This window comes from Euleptes europaea, chromosome 14 (assembly GCF_029931775.1).
Source record: "Euleptes europaea isolate rEulEur1 chromosome 14, rEulEur1.hap1, whole genome shotgun sequence".
Taxonomy (NCBI): Eukaryota; Metazoa; Chordata; class Lepidosauria; order Squamata; family Sphaerodactylidae; genus Euleptes; species Euleptes europaea.
This window is the reverse complement of record NC_079325.1, coordinates 26,011,408-26,024,820: the sequence shown is the minus strand read 5'-3', so window position 1 is coordinate 26,024,820 and position 13,413 is coordinate 26,011,408. Positions and strand designations below refer to the sequence as shown.

Genomic DNA, 13,413 nt, shown 5'->3' with positions numbered 1-13,413 from the left:
CTTTTAGGATAAGGGATACTCAACCTGTAGTGCTACAGCATTATTGCAATCACTAAAGCCCTCTGGTGGTATAGCAGGGAAAACAGCTGCTGTGAGAGGTTGATAGAAGGGAAATGGTGGCATTAGGGGTGGGACTTTTGAAAGTGTGCACCTACCATCCAGAGGGCACAATAAAGCACTTGGATTACACTCATCCTAAAAAATATCATAGCAGAGGAAGTTTGGGAAAGAGTGTATTCAGGACAGGGACAGGACAATTGGAGCATCAGAGAATGCTGTTGTGGATGTTCCGGGGGAAAGCCCTCCCGTTTGTCAAAGAGAAAAACGTCTTACAAAAGCAGCCTTTGTCAGGTCCCAGTGTTTACGGAAGGCTTTCTTTTATAATTTACATCTATTTTTTTTCTGCATACCTGTGAATTCAGAAACCTCAGCTTTGTTTGCGAGGGGCCCGGTTCCCCTGCCCCACTTTGGCTTACAGGATCATCGCATTTACGATTAGAAGGGATGATAAAATAATGAACCATGGACCTCTGTTTTGAAATAATCAATCCATGTTTCTGTTTTTCCCGTTCACTTTTTAAAACTCACAAAATGAGATTCTTCCCTTTGGGGGATTTTTTTGTTGCATTTGTCATTTTGTTACAATTGCTGTAGCTGGAGGCTGCTTCTAAAAGCCCTTTTGCTCCGCCTTTGCTTCCAAACTGGGGGGACTGTGCTAGCAACAGCTGCTACTTACTAAGCACATATTTTAGGTTTGAGATGGTGTTAGACGAGGCTGTAAGTACATACTTAAATGTACTTCATGTGAAATTCCTTGGATTCCTGAACTTTTTCAACATTGGCCGTCTAGGCTCATGGGAAAATTTAGATATCAGAAGAATGGTATACTGCAAGCAAAAAAGTGTGGGAAAGTCAATACCAGGTATGTGCAAAGGAGGAAACTTCCCTCTTGTCAGTGCAGGGCAAAGGACAGACGTAGTTCAAATCCCACTGTAAAGAATCCTGGAGCACAATTTTTGGATTTCCATCCAAAATAGAAGTGAGCTGCAACTAGGGTTGCCAGGTCCCTCTTCGCCATCGGTGGGAGGTTTTTGGGGTGGAGTCTGAGGAGGGTGGGGTTTGGGGAGGGGAGGGACTTCAGTGCCATAGAATTGCAGTGTAAAGCCCATGAGAGTCCAAATGGCCATGAAAGCAGTGGCTGCGGAGCCTAGGGTCATGTTGCAGCTCAAACTCCAGACTAAAAGACCAATTGCCAAAGCGGTAGGGTTGCCAACCTCCAGCTGGTGGCAGGAGATCTCCTGCTATTACAACTGATCTCCAGCCGATAGAGATCAGTTCCCCTGGAGAAAGTGGCCGCTTTGTCAGTTGTACTCTGTGGCATTGAAGTCCCTCCCCAAACCCTGCCCTCCTCAGGATCCATCCCAAAAACCTCCCACCAGGGGCAAAGAGGGACCTGGCAACCTTACAAAGCAGCCATTTTCTCCAGGTAAAATGATCTCTAACGGCTGGAGATCAGTTGTAATAGCAGGAGATCTCCAGTTAGTACCTGGAGGTTGGCCACAACTCAGGGCCAAACTGCACGATTGGGTTTTTAAAGAGTTGGCTCCAGGTTCCTCACTCCACATCGAGTGGCAAAAACAGGGAAATAACTCCCCCCAGCTGTTTTCGCACAGAAGAATGGTGTGTGGAGGGGGAGCCCTTCCTCCCATGTGGCAGGGCTCTCTTTTATTTTTTAAAAGCCATTCACCACAGCTGCTATGTGGCTACGGGAACCCTGTTTAAAAACCTGTAGTTTTGCCTGCACATAGAGGCGTGGACTGGCCTGCTCCTCTTCAGGACCACAAGCTATTTTTACAGGGAGCATAAGTCGCCTGCACTCTGGGCGCCTGGAGAGAAATTGAGTGCTGATGTGAGAAAGGGGCTCAGTAATATGTGGACATGTCACAGCGTGCACTGCCCAACATAATATGTGTTGGCCTGAGAGCTGATGAATGATTTGTATGGGGAAGATAGATTTGTTACAGGGATTCCTTGGGAGCCGCTAAATTGTGCCAGTTTTTTTTTTAAATGCTATCAGTGAAACGATACCTGCCGACTTGATTTTTCTCTGCTGGGCCAACATAGTTGCCCAGATACTAATCTGTTTTATTCATAACTTCACTGTTTTCTGCAGTGCATCGAGATTTGCTACCACCATTCAGATTGTTCTAGTTTACCATCCCTCAGACTTTCCTCTGGTCCCCATCGGTTGCCTTTTAGCAGTATATGGATACGTATTCACACAAAAAGCAATGTTTGCAATTGCCAACAATCTGAAGGGAGAAAATGTCCTGCCCCTTTAACAGAAGCTTAATGGGAGGTTACTTAGGAGCTGATATTATTTACCTCCATGCCAGAGAAAGCATCAGCTGCACTCCTCTACAGTTTAAGCCTCTGTTAAAGAGGCAAGGCATTTTTTTTCTCCAGGTTGTTGGCAATCCAAGTACAATTGCAAAACAATGTGAGTGGACTGAGCTAACCACAGCAGATGAGTCTTCAGAAGGGAATCCCAATTACTATGTTAAATGCATCTACACCCACACACTTACATCATTGGGAAAGCAGCCAGGGAGCTGCCGGCACTGATAAGCCCTGCATGAGATATTTCCACTGGAAGTTTTTTCCATGCTTATTGCTTAACCATCAGTCAGCCAAGGAAAGAGATCCCCTCTCATCTCTTAGGGTTGCCAAGTCCCCACTGACCACCAGTGCTTGTGACATATTAAAAAAAATACACCACAGCCAATTACAAAGCAGCATTTTCAGGGGGGAGGGACTCACATGTGGTTCAAAAGCCCTGTGTCTTTAAAGACACTAGAACAGAGTAATTCAGTAACTGAGATGGGTAATAAGTTCAAGACAAAGAAAAGGAAAGGGTTCGTAGCAAGCATGCAACGTTAAATTCATTTCGCTAAAGTGTTGGGCAGCCATTGCATAGGTAGCTTTAATAAAGCACACATTCCTAGAGAACAGATCTGTCACTCAGTGTCTAATAGCCAATAAATGGAACTAATCCCTTACTTAGAGCCAGTATTCTTGATTGTCAGATGTTGGATCAAATTCACTATCTATCATTCATCATGCCCAGATTGTGAGATTCATGGGACGTTTAGTTGATTATTGTTAAAAATGGTTCTTTGGCCCTATCCAGCACATCAAATTTTATGGTCGAAGAGATGGCTATGCTAGAGGGCATAAGATGTTGTGTGATCTAGCACTAAGTTCCATGTACACCAGCACCCTAATGGGATCTGCCCACAGCTGGAATTCAGAACCATGAAGACATTCTGTTTGCAGATTTTTTGCTGCAGTGGTTTGATTATATTTAGTAGCAAGGCCTATATTAAGCAGAGAAAAGGGCAGAGTCAACAACAAATATTTTTAAAGGGATGTTTTGGGGGAACTCTTTAAAAATCCTTCTGTGTCTATTTTTAAACATTATAGTAGGGTCCTATTCCTACGCCCATTAAATTGCTAGATGAGGTGGTCAAGTGGTAATGAGTATATTATTTTAAACTATGTTTACATACCATTGAGTGGTGAAACAAGCTCCGTGAAAAAGTATGTCCTGTAAAAGTTAAGGCAAAAACCGTATCCTAATTCAGACCAATAAGCAAACACCCGACAGAAGATGTCCAAATGCTACAGTTGGATCTTGTACAAATTATGTGCGATTTAAGTTGCTACTCACCATTTGGTTCAATATATACAATTAAATATCTCAGCATGAAATTCACGTGTTCATTCAGTTGACATTTAACCTGCTAGCTATTACAACTTGTGGAGGCTCCTGAATCTGCAGAAGCAATAAAGGAGATAGATATGGTTGCATTCCCCCCCACACACACACACACACCCCATAGCACAGAGATGAGTCCAGAGATCATACCTCTGTGGTTTCATGTTTCTCTCTTTGGACTGATTTCTACATTGTGACATACATAGGTTGAGTCGAGGGTCTCCGCTCTGTGTCCTGTGTAACAGTCACATGCAAATCCCTCAGTTTCCACTACTTCAGAATGCAAATACAGCATGCATGGAGAAATGGCTTCGCCCACCAGCCTATGCTGTTTTCCTGACCTGAAATGGTCCTGAGGGCATTATTTGGCCTGTTGGGGAAACCCACATGAAAATGGTCCACATTCTTTAAGACAGCTAGCCAGACAGGTAGCATGAGATAGCACTGAATTGCATGATTATCTGGTTCTCAAGGGTACTTGTTATTAAGCTTTTGCTCAACTTCTGAACAACATGCAGATTTCTTGATACATAAATTAATTTCAAATGTGTGAAAATGCAATACTGAAATTTGGTTAGCCCTGAGGATGAATGGGGAAAAAATCCAATTGGATTGGTTTAGAATTATGCTAAACTATTATGAACAGAGGGTCGGGTCAAGACTTTTGGCTGCCTGGGGCTGCCACCACACCTCTAAATGTAGATCTGGATCTGACCCAGTGTCTTACAACCAGAGGGGCAGGTTTGGGAGAATGACATCATGCTGATGATTTACCATAGAGTTGGGGGGATCCTAGAGCATCATGCCAATGTGGTCATCTCACTTCCGGGTATACAGCAGAAGTGATGTGATGACGCAGTCCTCCCCCCGCCCCCCGCCATTTCACCCCTGCTGCCTTGTACCCATTTTGTTCTTAAAACTGGACCCCTCCTTTATATGTGACCAGGGCTGACCCACATTTTAAAAAAACAGGTCTTCTATGCAGAATGCTCATTTGCTGGCCTTTGTGTCAGCCGTGAAGCCACCTCCACACTCCCAGGAGCAGTTTTTAAAATGAAAAAGATGGGTGGGGATGGGAACCCCTAAACACAAGCAAAAAGAAAAAAAGGCACAAATGCTTAAGCAGACAACCTCAAACCTTAAGCAAAACCCTCAAACACAAAGCAGATGGTGTGTCTAAAGCATGCAGGGGTGGGGGGGAAAGATTTAAAGCCAGGCACTGTGCACATGGCAGTACAGAAGCACAGGCAGAGCTGCATCACAGCTAACCCCCACTCCTGTTTAAAAGAATGTCTGTATGCAGCCTTAGTCTTCAAGATGCCACGGGACACTGAAGATATAATCCTTCTGTGATGGTTGTGGAGAGCAGAGTATGGAACAGCTCCCACAGACTTCCATTATGATGTCCCCTTCCTCGGTAATATGCAGCCACAGCCAGGAAAGACAAGTCCAGGGAGGCCTTTCCATACTTTTCCAAGGAACATCCAGCAGCTCGATCTTTCTGCGTGGCTCAGCAGGGAAACAGGGGGAAAGACAAGCTGCTAGATGCTTCTAGTGAAGCCATGGATTGGCCTTGTATAATTTGAATTTCCTGGCTGTATTGGACTACACTTGAGGGGGCAGTAGGGCTGCCAGGTCGTCCCCTCCCCGGCCACCAGAAGGGGGTTGGCGGGGGGGATAGGGTTGCCAGATGCAGGTTGGGAAAGTCCTAGAGATTTGGGGATGGAGCCTAGGGAGGACAGGGACCTCAGTGGGCTACAGTGCCATAGAGTCCACCCTCCAAAGCATCCATTTCTCCAGGGGAACTGATCTCTGTAGCCTGGAGATGAGCTGTAATTCTGGGAGATCCCCAGGTCGCACCTGGAGACTGGCATCCCTAGGTGGCAATGTGCCCAGCCCAGTGACAGCCTGCCAATGGACGAGAGGGAAGAACCCCCCACCCTGAACCCATCTTCCCACAAACACAAGGTGCAAGACTGTCATTTTTACAGACAAGCAGGCCACACCAAAGTTCAAATAATTCTTCTAATTATGTACATGCATCCAGGGAGAACACTGTTTTAAGAAACAGACTGAATCCACGGGTTTCCTTTTCCCTTCTTGGCATTAATGAGACACTGTCTGAGTATTTAGATGAAGCACACTTTCCCCCCCCCAGACAGTGGCACTCCCCTCTTCAGAATTAACCCAGTGTCATTGAAACTCCACAGCAGAGCTAAGCAAAAACGTTCCCGCTCAACCTCGGAAAAATGGAGAAAATATGTGTTCAGACAGGGGCATCAGGCTAATTTGGATGAACCAACAACACAGGGATTTGGTCGTTTAGAGAATCCCCTAACTTCATACATTCACCTTGATGGCCACATGCCAGGTTTGTAGTGTTGCTGGGGGAGCCGAGGCAATAGTAAATTACATAAAAGTAAGAAATTTATTCTTACTGGCCCTATCTCTCTGGAGGGCCTTGAAGCAGAAAAATTATTCTTACTGCTATCTTCTCTTTTTGGGGGGCTTGAAGCAGAAATGGGAGGTACTGCTTTGGCTACTTCCTTACTGGTACTCAGTACTGGGCCCATACCAGCACACTTTCATCTCTGGTGGTGGTGGTGGCGCTTGGGGAATCCTAAGCAACTTTCATCTTTGAGAAGTGACATAAGAGCATTCAATACAGCCAAATATATCTTGGCTAGGAATGAGCAGTGGGCTCTTCAAAAATTTTAAACATCTGTGTTGTTGTTGTTTTCATTGCAAGTTTCTGTTCCTTTTCCTGTGTATCCATGGATAAGATAGTGGGCTAAATATCCAAATAAGTACAACGGTAACAGCACAACAGCATATGATTTGATAATAGTTTACCTTTACATTACAGGGGAGAGGCCATGGCTCAGTGGTAGAGCATCTGCTTGGCATGCAGAAGGTCCCAGGTTCAATCCCCAGCATCTCCAGTTCAAGGGACTAGGCAAGTAGGTGATGTGGAAGACCTCAGCCTGAGACCCTGGAGAGCCACTGCCAGTCTAAGTAGACAATACTGACTTTGATGGACCAAGGGTCTGATTCAGTATAAGGCATCTTCATGTGTTCATGTGTGTGTTCATGTGTACAATGCATGGTAATAACTTAAACAGCGGTGTGGCCAGGCTTGTCTTCAACTGTCAGCTTTTCCCTTACAAAAAATAAAATCGCTCTGGTGTTAAGGAATGGGAGCCTGAAGTTATTTTTTATTAATCTATGTGCAAGGACAGCAACTTCAGTAGGAGCTTGGACCACATGGTAAAAGAATTACTGTTTCAAGAGAACAAAAGGCAGGGTACGTAACCTAGGCACGGAAGATGTGATGTAAGGAAAACCGAGACGGGCCTGTCCTATAAAGAGGCTGAGCTTTTTGCAAGTGGAAAAGTTACTGTTAGGTTTCTGTTTGCTTCCCCTTATACAAGAGATGAAAAGTTCAGAGCACATTTTGAAAAGCTCATGTCCATTAAAGAAGGGAATGCTGAAGCCATTGGGGGTTCTCTGTGAAACTGTTTTGTTTACAGATCCACAAGTTTAGATGCAGAGAAAAGGAAGCAGAGTACAGTAAGCATGCCATGTTATCTCCGCAGAAGAATGATATCCTATCCATAACTTTTGTCCCTAGCTGGGCTCTGAGGTTGAAAATAAGTCCTGCTTGGGGGGGGGGGGGGAATCAGCAAGAAGTTCAGTCCACCAGTTCTCCCTAGGGGACACCCTGTACTTGCATTAGCGTTACTCAACAAACCTGGGTTTGCTGAGGTCTCACATTGAGTGGCGGATCTACAATGAAACAATGAAGTTTATGCTTCAGGGCCCCTAATCCTGGAGCAGACCTGAAGTGACTTTTTTTTAAATGAGTGAATTTTTCAACAAAATTGATGGAGTTTTTTAAAGTGTGTTGTTAAAATAAGGCTATTTTAGTGACAGAATCATAAACCAACGGGTTGAAGTACTTAATATTGACCTTAGAATATGCTCTAATACCCATTTCTTATGGCCTCAAAATGTCCCTGTAACTGGTCAACAGCTGAACCCCCAGCTGTAAGGGCTCACCGAGCTCGCCAGAATCTATTCATAGCCTACATTTTGGCAGCTGGGTCCTCGAATCCTTCATTGGTGCACGGCTTAATAGTTCTATAGCTCAGCCCTTAGGCTAGAGCCAATAGGAACCATAAAAAGACATCTGAATTCAGGCTGCACTCGTCTCGCTTGTGCATTTTAACACCAAAAATCAGATTTTCACCTCTTCATCCTAACGAACCCCCTCTGATGACCTTCTACCTCTCTATTAGAGAATGAACCAATACATCTGCCATAGAACAACCCCACTGAAGAAGATAACAGCTGTCGCCCAGACCTCATTGCTGGTGGGAAGGGGCTCACTGGCCCATTTTCAAGGACTCCACCCCACCACCCTGTTTTCCGCCATTTGGGCCTCGCAAGGGCAGCAAGGCCCTTTGGACCTTGTTGGATGTTGCTGGTTGCAAAGGGGCCCCCATAACAGTCCAAACTTCGGGGTCTCAAAAATGTAGGTCCGCCGCTGCTCGCACTGTTCTGATCTAAACAGTCCGAAAAGGTCAAAAGTTAAGTTGAGTATGAAATAGTGTGACCTATTCCCAGGCAGAAGGACCTATTCCCAGGCACAGAAGGACAAACATTGGTGCAACTGGCTGCAAATGAAGCTGTGCTGATAGATGAGTCACGTATCTTCTCCCCCAGTCTCCCTCGCTGAGGATTTAATGTGTTCTCCTCATCTCCACCCACCCTCTCAAAGTGGGTGGATCTTGCAAGTTCCTAGGAACAGTCAGGGGCCAGTGTAAACTGATTCATCAGAGCAGAACGGAGCGGCCCCAGATTAGTCCCCTACACTTTGATCCTTCACAAATGAAAAAAGCAAAGGCAGAGAACACTGGCTTGCATGATTAATATCTGAAGCATCCCAGAATGTGAAATGACCTCTGTCTAGACTGATGCATGTTTTTCCTTAGCCTCTGTTCTGAGAATTCAAATGGGTCTCTGGGGAAGCCTGCGACTGCCAAAGCCATCTTGGACATTCCCGGACCTCCTCCTTACACTGAGCTGTCCCCAAGAAGCCTGCCGGGATACAGACAGACTCCTACACATTAATGTGGATAAAAGGGAGAGTATGAAAGACATTCTAACCCCAGTAGATCTTTCTCTAATACAAAATATTATATAAAATAGATGCTTTAACCTGAGTAAGGCCAAGTAGCCCAAACTGTTGACATAACTACAGATTATGTTTTCCTCTAGACCCTCCTCAGGTCCATGTGATCCACACACTCTTGCAAGTTCTCCAGCAGGAACTAAGTTCCAAGATCACAGGGTTAAATTTGGATCAGGACTGTGGCATGCAAAAAAGGGCTTTGGTCTCCCCGCCCCCAGCCATTAGCCCGACCTGAAATGCTGGGTGGGGGGATGTGCCCTGTTGGCGGACTCTACATGTGCTCATGGGTTAAACAACGATTTCCACAATGGGTAACTAATACCCCCCTGGGGCCAATTTAGTTAAGAAAATGACAAGGGAAATAGCAATTCTTTCCCTGCACACCACAGTCCCAAATCTGAATCAGAACCCACTCGCCTACAGCCTGAGTTCCCAGTAGGGAATTTGCACATGCACATCTGACATATGGTATTCATGGCAGAACTGAACCTGACCTGAGCACTGTGCATTGTATATCTAAGCTCTTAATGGTTAGCAGCTCTCTCAGGTTCTTTCCCAAACACCTGCTTCTTGAGATTCTTTAAAATGGGCAACGCTTGGGAATTAACCTGGGGTTTTCTGAATGCAAAGCATATTCTCCATGAGTCTATGACAGCCCCTGCCCAGTCATTGGCTTGGACTAGAGAAGGGAAGAGGTATTATTGTGATGTTCAGACAAGGGTAGAAACTCAGATTCTTACAGAACAGAGTTACTCCAGTCTGAGCCTTTTGATTTCAGTGGGTTTAGATTGGGTTAACTCTGCATAGGACTGCACTGTTACTATTTACACTAGACCTGGCAGCCCCTGAGGAAATATGCATTTGGCAATATATATGGTATGTATTTTTTGAGATATCAAAAGAGAATATTTTAGATTGTTGTGAGTAGTGGACTGCGTCATGATTCCGGTTTTCATTTTGGTAGCAATTATTTACTTAAAACGATTTTGAGCTAGCCATGAATGAAGTAAAGCAAGCATTTTTATAAATACATAAGCATACGTCTCCTCTGGAATGGGGAGGTCATTTAACGCCTGTGAATCATTAAGCAGTTTTCATTGTTTTGTTCTGTGTCCATACACTACTGTTGTGTTCTTCCCCTATTGTTCTCCTATTTTTGCAATCCAGCTCCATTGCATTGTTTGTTGTATGTATTATACTATTATATTATATGATATGTATTATACTGTTTTAGTGTATTGTTCTCTGACCTTGTAATGCATTTTTATTCACTGTTGCATGTATGTCTTTATACTGTTCTTCTTGCACTATTTTAGCTGTCTTATCTGTTTTGAGCATCAGAGAAAAAGGTAGACTACAAATGAAATAGGAAAATAAATAAATGTAGTTGAGCCTTTTGCCAGGTCAACAGCACAGCACCTTCTGCCTGCTCTAGGCTCTGGCCCTACCCACTAATTTCAGGTATTCTCATCTTGGGAACACTCCAGGACTACCTACAGAAAAGGCCTCCCATAGTCCCCACCTTGGCTCTGGCAGCAGACTCCATCAGTAGCTTACAAACATGCCCCAAAGGTACATCCTTCTTTGATTAATATTTTATTGCCTATTTATCAAGTGGTTTGAAATATAAGATGAATACTGTGTACCCTGATTGCACTTGTAGGTGCTTGCAAAATCAACGGGATTCAGCTTGTTCTTGCAGGTCTGACTAGAGCTGCCAAGGCTTTGTGAGCCAAATCCTCTTTTCTTCCAAATTGGGCTTACCTCTATTTGGTTGAGTTGGGAGTCATCAAACTTAAAGCCTGGGATTCTCCTATCGCTGCAGACCACACCCACATCCTCCGTGTGTTTGCAGTCTGATACACCCCAACCATTGGAAGTACACGTAGCCAACGTAGCCTCTTTGCCTGTACAGTAGACATTGTCCAACCAAATTCTGCCTGCAGAGAAATGAAAGAAGAGACTGCCAGTCAGAATGTCCATGCCAATGGAACCATGGGACAGCCTGAGGAAGCAATAATGGGGGAAGGTGGGGGGAGGCTGAAGTTGCTTCTACCTGTGCACTGGGGATGTGAGGAGAAATCTCCCACTGAATGACTGATGTGAAGGTCTCAGGCTGTCCACCAACAAACACGGGGATTTTGTAGCATGTGAAGTGGCCCTCTGAGCAAACTGAGGGTTAAATGGGACACAACTCAAAGAGAGGGAGCAGGCAAGCAAGGTACCCGCTGCTCTGTTTCTTAGTTGCCATTGCTACTTACTCATTGGGGTGAGTTTAGAGGTCCCTCTGTTGCTCTCAGGACCCCAATCTTGCTACCACCACAACCACACAATGCAAGAGGACAGGTGCTGGTGGTTGCTGTGGCTGTAAAAGATCAGGGGGCTACAGTGGAACCCCCCAAGTGTCTTGGGCCTTAGCTGCTGGCAAACCTCTCTGGGCATCTGGCAGGTTCTCTTCCACGATGAGGATATGGGCTGTCCATTTGTCCATCCATCCATATATTTGGGCCATGCTTAAAGGTTTTTAGAATGCCATACATGGTTCTCACAACAATCCTGGGAGGTAGATTCAGCTGAGACAGAGTGACTGGTCCAAGAACAAGAAGTGGCATCACTGTGTTGCAGAACATTCTAGGATTCCCCCCCCCCAAGAACTCTATAGTTTCGGAGAAATCCTAGAATGTCCTGCGACATAGTGATGTGACTTCCAGTTACACAGCAAGAAGTGGTGTCACAATGTCATGGAATGCCTTTTGGGTAAGTTTCCTACCCTCCCTGTCTGCCAGGAGTTGCCATCCAAGGGCTGGCAACTCTAGACTGAAAGTCCTCTCAGTGGCTATGAGTAGACTTGAGGAGTTCATGTTAGGTATAAACTGGCCATCAGTTTCTGCAACAGAAACTGTTTCTACCTGCAAGTTTGTTGATAAGGAATTAATGCCAACCAAGCATACACAAGCATTAACCATATTATGATTAATCACAGAGTTCTTTCTAGTTCTTTATATCCCCACTTTTTGTTGAAATCTCTCCTTTTCACCAGCCCATACACCTTTCTGTGCCCTTTGTCTGATATTGTTTTATCAGTTTGCAAAGAGGCAAGATAAAAGAATCTGCAGTTTACAAAGCCATTCTCCTCTTCTTCATTTAATCCTCAAAACAACCTTGTGAGGATGGTTTGTCTAAAACAGAGTGACTGACCCAAGGTCACCCAGTAAGTTCCATGGCCAAATGGGGATTCGAGCCCCATTCTCCCAGATCCCTGTCTAGGGTTGACAACCTCCAGGAATAGGGTTGTAGTAAATGTAAATAGTCTGGCAGGTGCTTTCATAAAGAGAATAGGGTTTATTCTTTGAATTTTTGTGATTTTGTTGCATTGTTTATAGTATATTTTATACGATTTTCCTTCATTGCATTTTTCCTAATTTTGTAATCAGAGTTGAATTTCAGTGAGAAAGGCAGACTATAAATAAACAAAACATCCAGATTTTAATATATCTGTCATGCTTCCCCCCCCCACACACGCACACACACCAGTCTTCTGGATGAAGCAAGGTATACATTTAATGACAGAAATCCCTTTTGTTGGTAGAAGGTTAAAGCAAGCAAAAGCAATGCAAATGGTCTTCTTGTGATTAAAACAACAAGGACTTACCTTCTCCTTTGCCATATTTGGAACTGGGGATCCAGGATACAGCCTCCAGGTAGCCCAATTGCCTGCAGACCACATTTGCAGCGTGGATGGAGAAATCGTCATCACATACGGTGCCCCATTCCCCACTGTAGAAGACTTCCACCCGTCCTTCATTGTATTTCTTCTTGTGCCCAGCCAACCGCACCTGAATTTTGGGAGCATCAGCTGCCTTCTGAGGTGGACTCGAAGGGTGGCCGGGTTGGCTTGACCAATGTTCATGCTGAGCAAGGCTCAGGGGGCTCAGGTACACAGAGAGGACCAGCACAAACAAACAGTGGTTAAAGGTAAAATCCAGGAACCTCTCCATGTCTTTTTCAGCAGCTGCAGGTCTCCCGGGAAAGCCAAAGTCCTTAACCAGTAGAGTTTAGTGGAGGGCTGGGAGGCAACTTGGCTGGTTTGCTGGAATGAAGAAATGAAGTATGTCAGACATCAAGCCCTATGCGGGAGGACAGAACGCAGCCTGTTGCCCCTTCATTGAGCTTGTATCCAACCCCATCCCAACCTCCTGCTTTCAAATGGACCGATGGGGCCAGAGGGAGGACAGGAAGCAGCCTGGCATCCTTCCATTGTGCCTTAGCTCAGATTCTGCTGGACCCCTCCTTCCAAAGGCTGCCACTGAAATGACCAGAAGGAGGGCAGAAAGCAGCGAGGCCCCCTCCAACGTGCCTGGATCCAGTTCAACTGAGAACCCTGCTCCTTCCACCGATCAACTGCTACCAATGAAGACATCAGAGAGAGCAGACTAGCAAC

At 45.1% G+C, this 13,413-nt stretch overlaps 1 protein-coding gene across 1 annotated transcript in view; it reads right to left on the bottom strand.

Annotated features, from left to right (window-relative positions):
- The window catches only part of LOXL2 (lysyl oxidase like 2), a 73,254-nt gene extending 60,284 nt beyond the window's left edge, over positions 1-12,970 (bottom strand). The window contains exons 1-2 of the mRNA XM_056860220.1: positions 12,625-12,970; positions 10,737-10,912 (exon numbers count right to left, since the gene is read on the bottom strand). Coding sequence (XP_056716198.1) covers positions 10,737-10,912; positions 12,625-12,970 — 522 coding nt within the window. The remainder of the gene's footprint in view (positions 1-10,736; positions 10,913-12,624) is intronic.
- Between the last annotated feature and the right edge of the window lie 443 nt (positions 12,971-13,413).